The sequence below is a fragment of the Aulostomus chinensis genome, chromosome 11 (assembly GCF_037954235.1).
Source record: "Aulostomus chinensis isolate RoL2024-O1b breed Wild chromosome 11, RoL_Achi_v1.0, whole genome shotgun sequence".
Lineage (NCBI taxonomy): Eukaryota > Metazoa > Chordata > Actinopteri > Syngnathiformes > Aulostomidae > Aulostomus > Aulostomus chinensis.
Genome location: NC_141330.1, coordinates 28,231,325 through 28,251,632, shown reverse-complemented (window position 1 = coordinate 28,251,632; position 20,308 = coordinate 28,231,325). Strand labels below are relative to the sequence as shown.

Genomic DNA, 20,308 nt, shown 5'->3' with positions numbered 1-20,308 from the left:
ATTGATCAACAACGTTAATTGGCCACGCCCACCGTCGCTGTTTGGGCCTCATGCCTCCGGCCCTCAGTGGCGTTGCTGTCATCAGGTTAGGGAGCAACCCTGCTGTGAACGCTGAGCCAGTGAGAACCTGCTGGTTCCTGATCCGATATCCAGAACTCAGACGCCGCAGGATCTCAGCCAAACCTCCTGAAGCCGCCATGTTTTGGCCCATGAGGTCGTCTTGGAGCCGACTGCCGTTTTCTGGCTCCTAACGATGACCGTCGGCTTGTCTGATGACAAAATTAACAAGTTATCTTCAGTCAGCGTCGCTTCGTCAGCTTCATTTCAGAGCTGAGGAACGGTTCTGCATCAGAGAGGAACGGTTCTATCAGTTCACCCAGCGAACTCCCGTACGCAGGAGTTTCCTCCTCAGTGTCGAAGGAGGACAGATTCATCACAATTAGGCCAAAGAGAGGAGACGAAGGCTGTGGGTTGAGCAAATGTTTGGTGAGAGAACCGGGCTCCCGCAGCGCAGCAGCCCCAGCTGAGAGACTGAATAGGCTGAGGAACACACGTATCGGGAGAATCCAAGAGAGTTGGGTTGAAGAGATTGCAAAGCTTACAGTTTAAGTTTATAATCCTTGTGAGAATTATGCATACAGAGAAAGAAGGGTTTGATGTGTTGGGGGTCCTATGAAATGAGGCCAATTCCAGCTAATCTGAAGGTGTATTCAAGTATTCAAGTAGTATTTCTATCAGGTCGGATGGAAATATTCCACCAAAAGTACGATAAGTCAGTCTCCTTGCAGCTCTGCAGCAAGCGGCGTCTCTCGCTCGCTGACTCCTGTTCGCTGTCTTTCGTCTCTTCCCTTGACTGCTGGTGTCAGACGGCTCATTTGCACAAAGTGGTCGAGTAAAAATTGCTGCAGAGATTTAAGAGGCCGGAGCGACGCCACGCCCTTTGACCTGGGTTCTTTCTGTCCGCTCAGTTCACTCCCTGTTCCTTCATCGAGCCCATTTGATGCACAGGGTGGACTGGGGCCTGTGACACAGGCTCACCCGTGTGCGTGATGTAGCTGAAGGCTGGAACTCCAGCAGCGTCCTAATCACATGACAACTTTATTTGAGACGGTGGCCATCATCAAGGTCATGGTTGAGCGCTCAGGGTGATGAGGCAGGGAGGCAGGGCTGAGCACGGGACCTGCTGGGAATGTGACCTGAAGGGAAACTGCAGTTTTTACGAGCGTTGCATCATGACGGTGCAGGCAGTATATGAGACCCAGAGGCTGGCCCTGAACCAGGGACTGGCCCTGAACCAGAGAATGGTCCTGAACCAGGTACCGGCCCTGAACCAGAGAATGGCCCTGAACCAGGGACCGTCCCTGAACCAGAGAATGGTCCTGATCCAGGGACCGGCCCTGAACCAGAGAATGGTCCTGAACCAGGGACCGTCCCTGAACCAGAGAATGGTCCTGAACCAGGGACCGGACTTGAACCAGAGAATGGTCCTTAACCAGGGACCGGCCCTGAACCAGAGAATGGTCCTGAACCAGGGACCGGCCCTGAACCAGAGAATGGTCCTGAACCAGAGAATGGTCCTGAACCAGGGACCGGCCCTGAACCAGAGAATGGTCCTGAACCAGAGAATGGTCCTGAACCAGAGAATGGTCCTGAACCAGAGAATGGTCCTGAACCAGGGACCGGCCCTGAACCAGAGAATGGTCCTGAACCAGAGAATGGTCCTGAACCAGGGACCGGCCCTGAACCAGAGAATGGTCCTGAACCAGAGAATGGTCCTGAACCAGGGACCGGTCCTGAACCAGAGAATGGTCCTGAACCAGAGAATGGTCCTGAACCAGAGAATGGTCCTGAACCAGAGAATGGTCCTGAACCAGGGACCGGCCCTGAACCAGAGAATGGTCCTGAACCAGAGAATGGTCCTGAACCAGGGACCGGCCCTGAACCAGGGACCGGCCCTGAACCCCTCTCTGTTCTTAGAAAGAACAAAATAAAATCCTCCTCCTCTTTGAGTCCTCAGGCAGGACTCGACCATCTCTTCCTGCTGACCTGCGAGAGCTGGTGATGTCACCGCCCTCTTCTGCCGCTCTGCCGTTTCCGTGAGTTTTTGCAGTGGAAACGTTCATTTAAATGCTATGAACTTGAATGGAAGTGGTGAAGAAGAGGAGGTGCGAGCCTTGATTCTTCACATGTTGACAGTCGGGCATTTTGAAGTACGATTGGGTTTGAGTTCCTTTTCCAGTGTTGAAATGTCTTCAGCATCTTTGGCTGAGCAGAAAACAGCAGTTGCTGGTGGACTTGCTGCCTTCCTCATATTTGCTGAATTTGGATCAGAATTCTCATGAGGACGGGACATAAGGACACACTTACATGACAGTGCTGCATTGAAAAGGTTTTCATTCCACTTCGCTCTGACGAGCGGATCGCTGGTCTCATATTGCAATTCAGTAAATGTCGTCCTCCAGCCTCCCCACTCGATCTTGCTCCCACCTACTTCCTCCTCCCACATTCTTCTCTCTCCGTGGCTGTAATAGTTACCATGGAAACAGTGGGTTTGGAGGGATGCATCCATGTGTATGCCAGTGGGTGGGTGGCATCCTGGGACTTGGAGGCCCTCTTCGTTCTCTGTCCAGAGAGGAAATGTCAGTTAATGACATCCAAGGAAGAGCTCATCTCAGCCAGGCGTGTTCTCAGGGAGGATGGAGGGAGCGTGTCAGGATGTTTTGGTCAAGTCACCTGCAGAGGACCGGAAATAGCCGTGTTCTGGTGTGCGTCTGTGAGTTTCACCAGATCGGGGGGTGAGAGCAAAACCATCAAAGCCAAATGTCATGGAAGTAACTGTGTACATGTTGTAGTATTTGTGAGCATCAGTTTCCTATTTGATCAATTTGGCCGGCACATTTTCGTACTAGTTGGTATTTTGATTTGGGTCAGGTGAACTGATCCGACCTCAAGCAGGAGGATGTGAGCCCGTGCAGCCTGGATGGGCAGGATGAAGCTGTGGAAGAACCAGTGACAGGGAGACTCCTCACGCGAAATCCAGTTTCTAACACTTTGGGGACCAAAGTCTGCGTCGGCCAAAGGACTCGAATGAAAGATTGAAAAAATCACCCTCGCAAAAGCAACAAAACCAAACAAATATAAGCAAAAATATATACAAACATAAACCCCCCAGATTAGCAAGTTAAATGGTTAAGTTTGAGTTCATTAAAAGAAATCTTAAGTTATGGTCTTTTAATGAATTTCTGTGAAATTGGCCTCTTTTAAAGACTGAAGTTTTACAAACAAAACAGCAGGACCTGTCGGCGGCCAACGGGTGAGGGACGGAACGTCCCGTCTGCCCTCACCCCCCTGCTGTGTTCCTCCTTAACAGTTAACTCACCCACCGCATTGTTTGTAGTCCGTACTGGTGCAGTAGATGTCACTACTCGTCCATGTTTACTCGTTCTGCAGGAACACGCAGCTCTCCTTCGTTTAGCCCAGAGTCGTTGAGTCCTCGTGGTATGGACCATTAATGGACCGCGCTTAAATTTAGCAATCAATTCAGGAGCCTTCATGAACTTAATCTCTTCTTCCAGCGGCACCTTTAACAAACATTAACATCTCTGACCAGCTAAGAAACACCAGTGATTGATTCCAGTCCTGCTGAGATCAATTAGGAAATAGGTTAAATAACACCCTTCAAGAAAACAATGGCGTGCGTTTTCTGCCCCTTCTGTGTGTATTTGTGAAGCAATTAAGAAAGCACTTTAGCCTGTGCTCCATTTGCCAGAGCCTCCATTTAGATTCACCAGTAGCTCCAATTAGGGGCAGACGCTGCTTCTCTGTGAGCACGCCAGTCTCTAATGGCTGGATAGATTGATTTAAATACAAACTGGAGGATTTAATGAACTGCTTTTACAGAGAGAGTTTAATGGGAAATTTCAACGCCCATGGACAGGTTGCCAAACAGTTCACACAACATTAATTATTCATTGTAGCATTTTTCTTGAAAAGAGAGTAAAATTGCAAATTGAAGGCACTAAACTTGCAGAGATAGTTGTTGACATTTGCTTCAACTTAGATGTCGATACTGTTGAATATACAGGAGGAAGTCCGAAAGGAGTGGACATGGATGATCAACACAACACCAGAGATCAACTTCCACCACTTTAGTTGATGTGGTGGATCTCGACTGACTTTCACACACAATCACAGGGACACTTTGTGATCAGTCTCTGTCCTGGCTGGTGATTGACAGAACCTCTGTGGTAATGAATGGAGGGATTTTGTGTACGTTCTTCAGAGTTTTACATTTTGCCTTTCAGAAACTGTTGAGGGTTAATTGTTAATCACTAATCTCAACGTTCTTGGTGAAATGACAGAGGAGAAGCTTTGTCCGACGTACGTGTGTGTGTGTGTGTGTGTGTGTGTGTGTGTGTGTGTGTGTGTGTGTGGTGTGAGGCTGCCTGCAGGGACCCTTTACAAACCTCACAACTCACTGTCACTATCTGCCGTTCTTTAGTCACGCAGTTCGTGTCAGAATGAGCTGTCAAGAACAGAATCAGAGGTTGTGTGTTCAGATCCCGGACCACATCCCACCAGAACACGCTTTGAATGCAGAACATAAAAACTTTTATCAACAAAAGAATCAAGGAAAAAGCCCAAACAGAAAGTGGAGCTTGGTGTCGTGCCAGGGCGTGAGAGGGTGAGTGGGCAGAGCAAGAAGCCTCTCGTGGACACAGCTAAAGCCTCGATCCCGTGCTGAGCTGGAGCACCGCTCCTAGCTTACCTGCGTGGTTCAGTCGGTGGTGGGAGCATCACTGAATTAGCGAGCGTTTCAGAAACAAAGCTCTGTTATTGACCGAGTGCTGCACCAGCAAACCCCCTATGACACAGAGATCAGGGTCCAACCTGCCCTCCTCCTCCTCCGGGCAAGAGGAGGCTTTGATGCGCACTGACGTGTATGTTTCCTCAGAGAGGTTTTCTGTTCACACACACACCATCACTCCATACAGCACAGACACAGAACAAGCCAACGACACTGATGCCTGGCAGCAAACAGGGCTGAAGGCTGGACTGAGAACTTGATCCACGGTACCATGTTTCAGTCAACCAGTTGCATCAGGTTCTGGACCAATGGCCTTGAAATGACCCCTGTTACAAGAAGAACGTTCTGTCTTTTTTGTTTTTGTTTTATGATTGACAAACAGGTCGAAGGTGCATTTAGGATGTATTTCCAAACGTGTCAGGCTGGTGTGCAGGCAGAGACCAGGGCAGAGTGTAGGGGCAGATGAACAACGGTGACAAGAGAAATAAAACCTGAATACATTCCTCTTTTTCTCTGTTTTCATTGCTGCAGTGCATTTCTTGCTCCAGTTTGAAGGCCAGACACTGAGGTTGAAGATGATTTTTGTCTGCAGATGTTGGTGACCACACCAGAGAAGTGGGATGTGGTGACCAGGAAGAGTGTCGGAGATGTTGCTCTCTCCCAGATTGTGCGTCTCTTGATCTTGGATGAAGTTCACCTTCTTCATGAAGATCGAGGACCGGTTCTAGAGAGCCTGGTGGCCCGGACCATCAGACAGGTTTGTCCTAAAAATGACTCTCTTTTTCTTTCTCTCTTTGAGTTAACAAAAGCTGCCTTGATTTTGTAACCTGGTCCATCACTACCTCCACGGAATAGTTCAACATCCCGGACAGTGCGTGTACTAAAGAGTTGGATTAAGATCAGTTCTGAAGACTGGGCAGACCTGGCCTCCTGATACCTGAGTGTAGAATCAGGTCAGATACAGGAGCCACATTGGTCACATGGGTCCTGTGTGGACCAGAGGAGTGTTAGTGATTGCACTAACGAGCCGCGAGCCTGTAACCACCCGACGCTCCTTCTGTGGTTGCTGCTGCTCAGAACGCCGATCGTCATCAGACCAAGGAACTGCCAGACTCCTGCTAGTCAGAAGCAGGGAGGTTTCATACGTCACAGATTTTTTGTTTTAAATGTCAGGAATGTTTATTTGTGGATTTTGAGTTGTTTGTTCGTTATTCTCACTGTAAGAGATGAGAATTAGCAAGTGAGACAGTTGCGCCTGAGCAGCTGCGCAGTCAAGAGCACACAAACTTTCTCCTGAGAAGCCAAAACCTCACTTTACTTTCTCAGATATGCAAGTTTTGGGTTTATTAACGTTTTGGATTGAACGAGAGCAGAGAAGTTGTTCTTTCATGAAATTAATAGTGACCAGCGGTAGTAACCTGGATTGTTGTGGAGGTCAAGTTGGTTTGCTTGGCTTCATTTCCAGCCATTCCAGTACCTGAGCTGCTGCCTTATGACTTCCTGAGAAGTGTCACAGACCTTCACCCGGGTGGAATGAGTCTCCTTCCCTGGACCGTGTTCCCTCCCTCCACGACATTGTACTAGAATTGTCCCCACAGACAAATGAACAACAAGCACTTGGCAAAGTGAAAAAAGGCAAAACAACACCCTGAGTTACCTGTGACAGGAGCTCATCCAAGTAGCTGCAGCAGTGCTGCTGCATGAAACCAGCGGGAGTCGGTTCTGATAAGAACGACCCAGTAAACACTCCCAGCGTCCTTTGCTGAAATGATGTGACAACTCAGCGATGGACGATATAAGGGCGCGTTTCCACTGCTCACTTCAGCTCGGGTCGGGTCGGTGTGGCCTTGTTTCCCCCGGCCCCAACACGGTACTAACCATGACCATTTTGGTCCCTGCTCCGCTGGGGTTCCGAGTGAGCCGAGTGGGGACTAAAACGTGACATGAACGCACCGCGGAGCGCTGACTGGGTAAGTTGCCCGTCACGTGGTCTGCCTCCTATCCTCCTGGTCCTGGCTCGGTGAAGTCTCTTATTCTTTTCTTGGGGGTTCTGTTTCACCACTTGAAGCCTCGCCTGTCTGTCCTCCCTCACTTTTAGTTGAAGCAAAAACCCCGACGAGCAGCAGGCATCATGCCGCCTCCGTGTCCTCCACTGTTGTTGTTGTGTCACACACAAATTACGGCGGGGAACTCTTGGCTGGAGAGTCCACCCATGCTGACGTGGTACCGGTGCTGGTGGAAACGCACCCGTACTGAGCCGGAGTGAGCCAGTGGAAACGCACCCTGAGTTATGTCTGTATCCTAGATTAATATCTGATGGTACGTCGAGTGACTGGCTTCAGGGTGTGATTGTCCCTGATGATGGTGATCAGGTAGGAGTCAGACCTCACATCTGATCATGTGACTTGGAGCAGGTAAATGAATGGATGGAGCAGAGGAACAGTGTTATCAAGTGAGGAGCTCATTCAGTAAAGATCCGGTCCAGGAGTCGAGGGTGGGGGAAGTTGCCTGGGGTTACGGTGCCTGTGTGTTTGTTTGAGTCTCGGAGACATACTTGAGTACACACTTCCTCCTGCTGTCTCTGCCGTCTGCGGACGCTGGTCTGGTTGAGTGCTGCCTGGAGGTGTGGAGCTGTGTTAGCGGCAGCTGTGACCTGTTTCCTTTCCAGCTATTTACATATTGTGCACTTTTTTCTCCTTTTTTGTGTTGAATGAGATATTTTCTGGTATTGAAGGTGTTGTGTTCGTGGCATTAAGCCGCAGTGAACAGCAAGTCTGAGGTGGCAGCAGGACGTCCCTACGACCAACTGGGCCTGACTTGTTACCCACTTGTGCCGATTGTAAACCTTCTTGTCACATCTGAAGAGCTTTTAACGTTAAGAATGTCTCCTCAGCTGTGTTTGATTCACTTTATAAAGCTGCTCATGGTGGGAAATGTTAAATGCTGCGATCATTTGAATGCTGAAGGAGTGAGTCCAGTGGTGCTGAGGCGGAAGCAGGCTGGGTGATGCAGCGATGAGCTGCAGCACCGCGCAGCGACAGAGACCTCTCCATGGGGTTAACCACAAGGTAATTGAAAACTGGTCCGTACATTTGACCGCTGTTTGCTCGGTTCACAGCCCATTTATCTGCAGGTTTAGCTGATATTACTGAAGAAGAGCTGACTGGGTGCTTTGTGCACCTTAACACCTCCAGAGGTTGTGCTGCACTGCAGATGTTTGGAGCTTCTGTGTGTTTGTCAGACAGCATACGCTCTCTGCAGTCCGAACACAGCTACAGCTTTGGTCGTGCACGTCTACATGTCAGTGCTGAGGCCTGCACAAACACAGCTGCTCGTGTCAATTTACACCGGTGTGTATACCAGTACAGAGGATCTATTTTGATGGCGAACACTTTGTGAATGTTCTGATTTACTGGGCAGCCACAACAGAGTGTGAAGGAACCAGGTTGGACACGCCCAGTTACAGTCCCACTCAGGTGATGTCATCTTAAACGGCTCTGCATGTTTGACATTATGTCGTCCAACTAGAGACGGACAAGTTGTCACTCACGTTATCCACGGGAACCTGTTGTGAATGCCATCAGACATGTCAGCTGACTCGATATCTGCTGCTGGACATCCGTCCTTACAGCCAGAGCTGTCCAGCTGGAACTCCTCGAAACGAACCCTCTAAGGCTACACAGAGCTGAAGAAGCCAATTCAGCAGCATCGTGTTTGTCAGGTGAAGTTTCCTCGGGGTGATTGCTGCTTCCTCAGACTCTGGGGTGATTACAAATAGATAGGAAGATACAGTCATTTCAGTTGGGCCTTTAAGACGATATTATAACGCCATGATACTCTCCTTTCGCCTTTTTGATCAACCCTCTTATTTTGGAATCAGCCTCCCCCGGTGAACTGGTTGGTCTGACTTCCTGTCTTGGTGTGATTACCTGTGTCTCAAAACTACACGTCATCTTCCCCCTCTTCTCCTGTTCAGGGTGGTGGGGGTGGAGCCTATCCCAGCAGCCTTCCCCCTGGACAGGTCACCAGTCCATGGCAGGGCCAACACATAGAGACAGACAACCATTGGCTCTCCCAGCCACGCCTACGGTCAATTTAGAGTCTGGATTAACCTGGTCCCTCTTGATGTCTTTGGACTGTGGAGGAAGCTGGAGTACCAGAGAGAACCCAGCAGGAACAGGGAGAACATGGAGACTCACCCAGAAAGACCCCGTGCTGCAGCCGGGGCTCCACCCACAACCTTCCTGCTGGGGGGCCACAGGGAGGACCACTGCTCCACCGTGCCTCCTGTCTGTTGATCCTTAAAGCTGCAGTGTGTCATCATGAGGAACCAAGTGGTGTTATGAAACTAGCTTGTTGGGGATAAGATTAGCCCCTGGTGCTGTCTCACATCATACTCAAATAAAGAATCTACTCCTCTGAACAAAGAAACGCCCAACCAACAGCATGAGTGAGTACTTCAGTACTGCTGCTTGTTTTGATGTAGTTTCACCCACGCAGTGATATCCAGTGGTGCTGATCACCATTCAGACATTGAAGATAAAATGTGAACTTCCACTTGTGATGCTGTATCTCATGTAAAGCCCTCTGAGCTGCTTTTGTGTGATATGGTGATTTGTACAGAAGTTAAAGCCTTTGTATTTCTGTAACAAAGGTATTGTAATATCAGTATCCGTCACAGAGGGTTTGCCTCTATTATTTTACAGCCTACGAGAGGACAACTGTGCTCAGACATCACTTCTTTTGTGGGTAGGCTAGACTTTTAGAAAGAATCTCATTTACACTGTAAAGTTGATGTTGGGACGGCTGCGGACCGCGCTCCCCTCCTGTCTGAACTGGCTGCCTCCTGCTGCAGGATCACATGGAAAGCCTGATTCAAATACTGTCAATACTTGCATCGTTTGCACACCACTTCATCTTGAGCTGCAGATGCTGTCTTGATTCCGTCTTCCACCCAAAATCTCAAGTTATTCCAAACAGGGCTTTTGAAATGGCTCAGAGAGCAGATCGCTTGCTCTCCATCGGCTGCCAAAACCAGTTTTGTTGTCAATGCTTCATCACGTGACCTGCCTCCAGTTGTCACATGATCAGTAGTGTAGTGTGACTCCGGTCCACCTGTGGAGGAGGAAGATTGCACCTCTCCTCTGTTCCAGATAAATACAGTGCATATGCAGTCACTCAAAAATGAATTAACGTGATCAGGATGGCCAGAACATTCCTGCATGCAGCCCAGGCTCAGCCGCCGAGGGTCAGCACCCCGGGGTCAGCAGGAAAACTCTCCTGTGGAGAGGTGTCACATGTGTTTGGTGTGTGTCTGGTGTCAGATGTGCTGTGAGTCTTGCTCCCTGGGCTCAGCTTCATCTGGTACCTCCTCAGAAGACCTGGATCCTCCTTGGTTCCACTCACTCGGACCTCATGTGATATCAGGCTGACAGCCTGACTCTCAGTTTACCAGTGTGCTGCTGCTTCATTTGTTCCTCATTTGAATTCTCATTTCTGACCTTCTAATATGCATGTTTCACTGTCACTCTTCATATTTGGACAGTGCCCCCTGCTGTGATGGTGGAATCATGTTGTAATTTTTGGATTAATTGTGCAGCCCTACTTTCTATGATGTCATCACCTTGCGCAGTTGATCAAAGTGTACACACCTGTAAGCTGCCCTGGAGACAGACACATCTAGGCTCACACCTGTACACACCTGTAAGCTGCCCTGGAGACAGACACATCTAGGCTCACACCTGTACACACCTGTAAGCTGCCCTGGAGACAGCCACATCTAGGCTCACACCTGTACACACCTGTAAGCTGCCCTGGAGACAGACACATCTAGGCTCACACCTGTACACACCTGTAAGCTGCCCTGGAGACAGACACATCTAGGCACACACCTGTAAGCTGCCCTGGAGACAGACACATCTAGGCACACACCTGTACACACCTGTAAGCTGCCCTGGAGACAGACACATCTAGGCACACACCTGTAAGCTGCCCTGGAGACAGACACATCTAGGCACACACCTGTACACACCTGTAAGCTGCCCTGGAGACAGACACATCTAGGCACACACCTGTAAGCTGCCCTGGAGACACACATCTAGGCACACACCTGTACACACCTGTAAGCTGCCCTGGAGACAGACACATCTAGGCACACACCTGTACACACCTGTAAGCTGCCCTGGAGACAGCCACATCTAGGCACACACCTGTACACACCTGTAAGCTGCCCTGGAGACAGACACATCTAGGCACACACCTGTACACACCTGTAAGCTGCCCTGGAGACAGACACATCTAGGCACACACCTGTAAGCTGCCCTGGAGACAGACACATCTACGCACACACCGCCTCCGATTCCCCTGTCGCCTCGATGGTGTGGTGGGTGGTAACAGCAGACACACGGCAGAGGTGCGAGGATGGGCATGTTGTTGATCCCTCACTTCCTGTCATAGAATCTCTGCAGTGTTCGGGTAAATACTCAAAACTGCGGGGTTGTTGGCCATAATTAGACTGCATTTGCCTTCACAAAACCCAAAAGTCTCTTTAATTTTGTCGGACGTCGCCAACATGGCCACTAATGTGCTCTAACCGATCATTTTCCAGTGCAACCATCTACAAGCACATTTGTCTTTTATGTGTGTAAATGCCATGTCTGCATGTTTGCTCGTTAATGACGAAACTTTCAAAGTTGGATGCAGAAGCAGGTTGTGGTCATGTTACCCTGTGACCATGCTGTTGAGAAAGGGCAGTGTCCGTGGGGAAGGTTTGGAACGTTATTGCTTGGGAAGCTGCAAACAGCAGCAGCTGAAGAGAAGAACAATGAGTGCTTCCACAGTGGAAATGAGGGACTGGAGGTAAGAGACAAAGGTAGAGGAAAAGAGAGATTGGACCGAGGAAAGAAGAGAGAATACCCAAGAAAGAAATGTAAATAACTTGTCAGTTAAACAGTGATTAATATGAAGAAAGAGGGGAATGAATTGGTAAAAGGGAGGCAAATAAAGATAAAAGAATCAAGAAAACTAATTATATACTTTTAGGCTTTCGTGCAGTGGTTGCCAACCTGGGTGTCGAGATAAGGGGCAGAGATGAGTAATAGGATAGGGGAAAGGAGAAAAACACATTGTGTAATACTTTATTTTACAGGTGTACCCTTCTCAAGGACATTTCCTGGAAGTAATTGTATAATGGGGTCAGTCTGAATGTTCTTGAAGGAGAAGCGCGACTCAGATCCAGGCCAAGTTTCACTCAGTGTGACGTCCTTGGAGTGTCGTGGAACCGACCCCCACAAACCCTCAATGGAATGACCTTGCTGGGCTGTTCCATCGGCACTTTTGGCTGTGAGGAGTCGGATCATGCCGTTCTCGTTCGTGTTTCAATGATCCACTGGAACATGATGAAGCGTTTTGATTCTGACTGAACCTGTCAGCATGATTTTAATGCTACAGGAAATTGTGACTAGGCAAAATGTGCCCCCCCCCCCCCCGAGCTTTGTCACCTGTTCCTGCACTTCAATGAACAAAACTCTGACTACTTGTAGTGCTGCTTTCAAGTCAGAGAAGTTGGTTCAGATTTACAGAAATCACTATAGAAGAGGAAGCTAAAAACTGGGCTCCGGCATGTTTCTGATCCTCTCTGTTGCTATGGGCGACATTTCCTGTTTTTAAATGGTTTGAAGTTAAGTTTCGCTCCTGTGTGAATTCATCGCTGTTGAAAACCCAGCCTCAGCTGATTTTCTGCTTCATGATAGAAGCTTTTTAATTGTTTGTTGTGGAAAATTCAAGGTTTCTCCCCAAATCTACCGTCATTTGTTTGACGTGACAGCTGCGGATCAGCCCACTTCTTGGTGTCTTTTCCAGTCAACAAGTTTTACCCGTTAGTCCAGACAGGTGAAGCACCTGTGACAAAAGGACATTAACTCATGACTGACTGTTTGTGGCCTGAGTATGATGTCTCTGTGCCAGAGCAGGAGCAACGGTAGAGGACCGTTCGCTGTCCTGCTGATTATCTCTCTGTGGGACTGGAACAGAGCAGCGTGTTTCTGTTTGTCTTCCAGAGGGAACCTGTACACAGCTCATAGCCCAGGCCCCATCCCCCACTCCCACCCCTGACATGATACTGGGTGCCAGCAGACCCTCCCCCACCTCCTTCATCTCTCTGTCCAATTACTGCCACACCTGACAGACTGCCATAATTGATTGTGCTGTAGGAATTACGATGGCTGCCTCTGATGCTCTTGGTGCTTAAGTTCATGTTCTTCAGGCATATTAATATGTAAATCCCTGTAAACTAAATGATATTTGCCCCCATTTTTATGCAAATGTCTTAGAACCACGCCAGTTATCACTTTGATGTTTTGCTTGGAAGAGCTTCAGTTTGGACCGTATTTCCTTGGCAGGGTGTACTGCTACCAATCATGTGCTGCATTCAAGATAAAGTCCTCTAACCTTTATTACAAAAGTCTTTCATGTCGTCTTCTCTCGGGGCGTCTGCCTCACGGTTAGGTATTTAAGAGGCATTTATGTCCTACCTACGCTTATACGGTTTAAGGTGTGCTTGTAATGGTCCATTAGATGCTTGACTGGAATAATCGTGTTCACAAAAAACCATTACATCCTGTAGGGTGCTAATGGGGTTGTAGAAGAGTACAGATACTGGCCAGATGTCAGCCACTGTCAGAGAAATGTCAGCCTGCTAGAAGTCTTCCCATCACACTCACATGTGCTTCATTCTACAGCAAATCACATCTGCATATTTCTCAAAGTTTTGAACGATTCATTTAACAATGTGATACTGGTTCAGGAAATGCTGCTCCTATTGGCGTGCAGATGAAACACGCCTGACCTAAAATAAGGCCTCATGAGCTCATCTTAAAAGTGCGCTGCCCGTCAGCTTTAGCAGTTGCTGGTTCGTTGCCACTGTTGCTAACATTAGCACTCCTCATCTGCTAGCCTCTGTTTCTCTGAGACGGTCTGGGTTCTGCCCTCTTACCCCTCCAGAGGCCTCACTAGTGACTGTCAGGTGTTGCACATGTTTGAATGATCGCTAGTTCGTGGCTCAACATGCATCACGGAACCTGGTGGGTCAGATCTGTTGCAATTAGTTAAACTTAGCATAATTTGAGTGTAAAACCAGGTGCACTGTGCAAAGTGCACACTATTTGTCTCCGAATTAATCACGTGTGTATTTCATGCATAACATGAATCTAACTGTCACCTCCCAGCTCTCTGTAAGAGCCAGTTGTGGTTGCACCTGGTCTTTGGCTGAGGAAGCGACTTGTTTTCTAAATGAAAATGTTATGTTAATGCTAAACTGCGAACTCTGGTGTTGTGGAGGCTAGGAGCAGCTGAAGTGGTCATGGAGGCTGGGTATGCGTGGAATTCCTCTTGAGGTCCTTCCTCTTTAGATTGATCGAGCATTTCTCTGGGGCTCAGTGTGAAACAGGTTCATTCCCCCCCCAGAGCGCTCCACTGATCACCGTCTGATGTTTCTGTTGTGACCTGTTAATTTTATTTTATTCAGCTCATTACCCGCCGTCCCTGAGTGACTGTAAATCACCACATTTCCTCATGTTGTCATAAAATTTTATGACGCTGCAAACTTACCTGAAACATGCAATCTTCATCATGGTACAGACGAGCAGTTAAACTCATGGTTGCATGTAGTAAGAGGTAATTGAACCCTGCAGCCCGTGACCCTCGTGAGTGGGCGTGGCACAGTGGCGGCGGTTTAGCAGGGCTGCTGTGGTTGTGTCGGCAGCGATTGGTTGGCTCTTATCTTGATGGGATGGTTTGACAGGTACTGCATCACATTAAAGGCCTTACCAATCTTCCTTGTCACTTCCAGCAGGAGGCTCACAGATAGGAGACCCCCCCCCCCCCCCCCCGGTTTGCTCTCCTATCACTCACATGGATACACAACATATTGAGTTTTCTTCAAACTTTCAAAGACAAAATAAAGACATGTGGTAACACAGGAAAGATCTGTGCTCGGTCACCCAAAACAACCCTAACCCACCTACACAATACATCAAACCTTCGGAATTTGATTCCTGTGTTCACGCACCTCTCCTGGGCTCCTCCTCCTCCAGTTTTTGGTGATGTGTATTTGACTGACGCTGAATTTGCCGATCACGTCCGTCCTCCACACAGCAGCGTTGCGTTTTGCTCGCCTGGCTAAGTTAACCTGATTAGACTCTGCCTGTGTGGTTGTTGTCTGTGCTTTTTGAAGTGCATATTGTGTCCCTTTCTGTCTTTTTTCCAATAAGGAGTTCGCGGATGGTGTTTTATTTTGAAAATTGACAGGATTCCCTCTGTGATTCGTGTGGGGGCTTCCACACCCACGGTTTTCTCAGTTGTTGATAAAGACGAGATCATGGGTGGTTCATATATCTCAGTAACAGAGAGAAAACTGGATGTTTTTCCTACAAATAAAAGTTCAGTTTAAACTAGACGACACACACGCGTGAAGAGATGTTTTGTTTTTTTGAACGTCTGTTGTGTAATTGTGGGTGTCAAACAGCTGTCTGGCACACCACCACAAGCCTCTCAGGGATTGGCTGCTGCTGCATGATGTCTGCGCGGGGCTGTGCTATGGAAGTCGGGCCCTCATTGTCCCGCCCTCAACCCACCTCTCCACGCCAGATCAGTAAACTGAAAAAATGCTGACCTCATGAAAAAAAGTCATTGAAAAAAGACAGACATTACAGACACATCATAATTCATAAAATAACTAAATTAAACAAGATTTTAAGACTTTTTTTTTATTGACTGTGATTTTTCAATTAAACTTCCATCATCCATCCATCTTCAGCTGCTCATCCAGCAGGACTACGGCTGGAAATCCTGCCCATGAAAGTCCCTAACAGTACAGGGGACAAGGCCCAACCTTGGCGGAGGCCGAACCCACAAGGAATGAGGCAGATTTTTGCCGAGTACTTGAACACAACTCCTGCTCTAGGCGCACAGTGGTTCGTTGGCCCTGAGCGTGGCCACTCCCTCTACCCCGCAGCACCTCCCACAACGCCGGGAACTCGGTCATAAGTTTTCTCCTAATTCACAAAACACACGTTGATGGGTTTCAGGGAAACGTCTGAGAACAAAATCTTTATTTCATTGGCAGTGTAACTTTTTCAAACCTGACTGTTTTAATCCCAGTGTTTCATTGTCAGTCTTGTTTTGAATGGCAACATTAGCATCACTCTCCGGCTCCATGGAGGCTGCATACGATGCTATTTGTTCCTGTTAGTCCTGTTCCTGTCAGCACTGTCCTCTTCACTGCAGGGTCCAGACTCAGCGCTGTTTCCTGCTTTCATTCCTGCTCAATGACTGATGAATGAACCGCGATGGACAAACGTGTGTGTTGTTGTCTGCTGTCCAGGTGGAGTCCACCCAGAGTATGATCAGGATTCTGGGCCTCTCAGCCACGCTGCCCAACTATCTGGACGTGGCCTCCTTCCTCCATGTCAACCCGTATATTGGCCTCTTCTTCTTCGACAGTCGATTCAGACCGGTGCCCCTGGGTCAGACCTTCGTTGGCATCAAAACTACCAACAAGGTAAAAGTATCTAAAAGTATCTGATGTGTCAGTACTCAACTCTGTGTACTGTCCTTCTTAAAACTGATGTGGCAACTCTGACCAGCAGAATGATTTGCTCCCACGCAGACGTGCAGTGGAGACCAGGTGTCCCAGTCGTCAACTGATCATTTAAAATGCTCACTGTGATTTTTCTGTCCCACTTAGATCCAGCAGCTTCATGACATGGAGGAGGTTTGCTACAACAAAGTTCTGGAGCAGGTTAAAGCCGGGCATCAGGTGAATGACCTCCTCGACATGTGAAAGCACGTGCCATCTATGTGCCTTCGCAAGTTTTCTTGTTTGTTTTATGGTGAACACAGAACAACCGTTGCGCCGGTGTTGTACAAAGCGCATTCGTGCAACAAAGGTCGTCCTTGTTTTCCTTCCCTGGCCCCAGTGGCGTCTCTGTGAAGGGTCTGATTAGCGGTTCATTTGTTCCGTTGTTCGACAAAGTCCTGTCTTAGAATTCTTGAGACAGTTGTCGGTCTTCCATTTGCAGATCTCCTCCATAACTTCCTGGCTGTTTCTCAAGGTCGGAGGTGCCTCTTTACACCACCTTGTCTGAGGGGTCCTTCTGTCTTCGTGGTCACTTTGGTCAATTTTTGACCAGACGTCTGTCTTTGGGAATTAACTTTTTCATTTTTCAAATTGCCCAAATATGAAGACTCGAATGACGTGGATCATAATTCATAACACATTTATCATACCAGTCATCGTCACTTGGTTGCATTTTGTTCTCTTTTTCCCATTTGTCTCTGAGAGTGTAAAAGTTGTGCTACTTATTACCAGACTTTTATACACATCACCCCCCGCAGGATTTTTGTTTGGTTCGCACAACAGTCACACAGTTCTGTTCCTGAGGGAACTCCGGCCTTGTGGTTTTTCAAAGTAGTCTCTACTTTGTAGATATCAATGATCTTGGGTCTCCAAATCGTCATCTCTGGAATGTTAGAAAACTGTCCATCTGAGTTGATAGTTTTTTATCACCTTCCTCTAACAAGTGATTGCTGTAATGTCTGGATATTCACCATGAAAACACAGCCTTTTACTTGTTGCAGTAAGTTAATGCAGGCCTGGGAAACAGTAAAAGTACACAAAATGTCCATAATAACAAATCCTCCCAATACGCTTTGTCCAGTATGATCAGTCTTTTTATCCAGTCACCTCCTCAATACTCCTCAAACACGGACATTTGAACGATTAAAAAGCCTTCCAAGTTTCCATGCTTCTCTCTCCCTCTCTCGCTCTCCTCATGGAGTTAATCTGACTCTCCCAGACTCCTGTGACACAAGTAAGCCATCCAGCTCATCCATGATGGGTCTTCCCTTGATTTACGATGTCCCTAGTCTGACTGGATGGATGTCTCGGTCAAATCAAAGCAACAAACAAGACACAGACACAAAGTGTCGTTTCTGCATTTCTGACACACCGACAAGTTTCCAGTTAATACAACCTGGCGTGGTTGAAGACGCTGATTAAAAACAACGCTAACAGACGGAGGTCTGTAAGTTCACATCGAGCAGGGAAGTGAGACCTGATCACAAGTGGTCGTGGGACATCCCTGTGGCCTGGGTCTCAGGTCTGAATGGGGTCTTGGTCCAGGTCTGAACAGGGCCTTAGTCCAGGCCTGAACAGGGCCTTGGTCTCAGGTCTGAACAGGGCCTTGGTCCAGGTCTGAATAGGGCCTCGGTACAGGTCACATCTGGAGGCGGTGGACTTTGGAACAGTAGCGTTCCACTTCCCAAGTAACGCCACACAAGTAGAAGCGAGCTTGGGTTTGGGTTGGAAACTGGTCACCTTGGTACAGTGTTGGTCATTTTGTGTTGTCGAATCTGAATGGTGTGTTGTTCCCCCCTCCCACAACGTCACTCTTGTCCCACTGGATGTGAGCGCAGGCCAGTGGGGAGGAGGCTACTGGGCTGAGAGCGAGTGCTTCCCCTCTACTCCAGTGTAGTAAAAGTGTCTGAAGAGGAGACAACACATTTCTTACTAAAAGGTTTAACTTTTACACAAGTCCAGCATCCCTTGAGCCTCTTCATCAGGAGGAACTCCTGACCCTTTTGTCATGAACACCAGCCATCCAAAGTGTCTGTGGCCCTTCACCCTTCATACCCTGAGCCACCCCATTCTGCCTCCACTCTTTGTATATCATGTATAAATATAAAATGCAGCAGCTGATCTGACCTGCGACTCACATTGTAGGTGTTGTGAAGAGCGGCACTGCTGGCGTCTGTAAGGCAGTGCAGCAGTGCAACACCAACAGGCTGATGTTTGTTAGAACTGGTATCAACCCAGTAAAACAGCCTGAACCAGCCTGGACAGCGATGCTCAGGGTCGGCATGGGACCTCTCCAGCTTCCAACCTAAACTAACGCACAGTAGCAGTTGGAGGGTGGTTATGTACAGTGGCCCCCCCTTAATTGCGGGAGTTACGTTCTAAAAATAACCCACAACAGGCAAATCCACGAAGTAGTCAGCTTTATTTTTTTACTATGATTATAGCCGTGTAACTTCTACCTTCCATTAGTGTGTCCTGAAGTCCAACTTTTTGTGCGATGGTTAGCATGTTCATCTGCCCTTTGGGTGCGACCACAGGTGCCTTTGACGGTGCAGAACGTTTTGTCAACATTGTGGACTTTAGTGAGAGAGAACTTGCAAACATACAGTACAGCACTTCAGAGTCACTCTGCTGGCAATCAAAGATTTATGTAAATTTGGCAAACTGAACACATTCTCTACTGGACAGGAGACAATGGTCTGACAGTGGTCCACAGCCAATCAGGGTGCAGAACACAATGCGCTGTTAAAAAAAAAAAAAAAAAATGCAAAATTGCACCAAAAAAAATCTGAAAAACTGCAAGGCTGCGAAAGGTGAACCGCGTTCTAGCGAGGGACCTCTGTACCCAGGTTGTATGGGGGTAGTGATAAGAGGGCTCCCTCCTCTGAGAAGTAGTTTTTATCACAGGCCACCAGTTAATTACAGAAAATAAGATAAATGTATAAGTGAAGTGGTCCGTTATCCTTTCCACAGGGAAATTTGACAATGTTCCTTGAAGAGGGAGCGCTGGCACCAATGTAGTTCGTGCTGAAGTAGAAAACCACACCACACCCAATGTTGGGAAATGTTTCTTTTAAAAGTGATGGTGTAAAAAGTATACGGGCCATTGACGTCCTCTCATGGGTCGACCACAGATGTGTTGTAGGGGTGCAGATATTTTCCAGTATGTGTCAATGTTACAATGTAATGTTACTGACCACCACTGACCTCCAGTGACAACCACTGACCTCCAGTGACAACCACTGACCACCACTGGACTCCAATGACAACCACTGACCTCCAGTGACAACCACTGACCTCCACTGACCACCACTGGACTCCAGTGACAACCACTGGCCTCCAATGACCTCCAGTGACCACCACTGATTGCCACTGGCCTCCACTGACCACCACTGGCCTCCACTGGCCTCCAATGACCTCCAGTGACCACCACTGATTGCCACTGGCCTTCACTGACCACCACTGACCTCCAGTGACAACCACTGACCTCCACTGACCACCACTGGCCTCCACTGACCAACACTGACCACCACTGGCCTCCACTGACCACCACTGACCTCCACTGGCCTCCAATGACCTCCAGTGACCACCACTGATTGCCACTGGCCTTCACTGACCTCCACTGACCTCCGCTGGCCTCCAGTGACCTCCAGTGACCACCACTGATTGCCACTGGCCTTCACTGACCTCCAGTGACCTCCACTGCCGGGCCGTCAGGTATCAGATAATCAAAAGTCACAAATTTCTTTGGGATTTTCTGCTTGTTTCAAAAAGTGTAACTGATTACTGGCCTTACGTTCCACTTCATCTTGTATGGCGGTGCCTCTGGCACTGATCCAAATTAGTTATATTGTTGTGTTTGAGCA

At 48.3% G+C, this 20,308-nt stretch overlaps 1 protein-coding gene across 6 annotated transcripts in view; it reads left to right on the top strand.

Moving 5' to 3' along the window:
• ascc3 (activating signal cointegrator 1 complex subunit 3) overlaps positions 1 to 20,308 on the top strand; it is a 137,093-nt gene that overhangs the window by 68,126 nt on the left and 48,659 nt on the right. For all 6 annotated transcript variants that reach the window (XM_086219317.1, XM_086219314.1, XM_086219315.1 and 3 more), the window contains 3 exons: positions 5,400 to 5,564; positions 16,188 to 16,364; positions 16,551 to 16,622. In XM_086219317.1, coding sequence (XP_086075443.1) covers positions 5,400 to 5,564; positions 16,188 to 16,364; positions 16,551 to 16,622 — 414 coding nt within the window. The remainder of the gene's footprint in view (positions 1 to 5,399; positions 5,565 to 16,187; positions 16,365 to 16,550; positions 16,623 to 20,308) is intronic.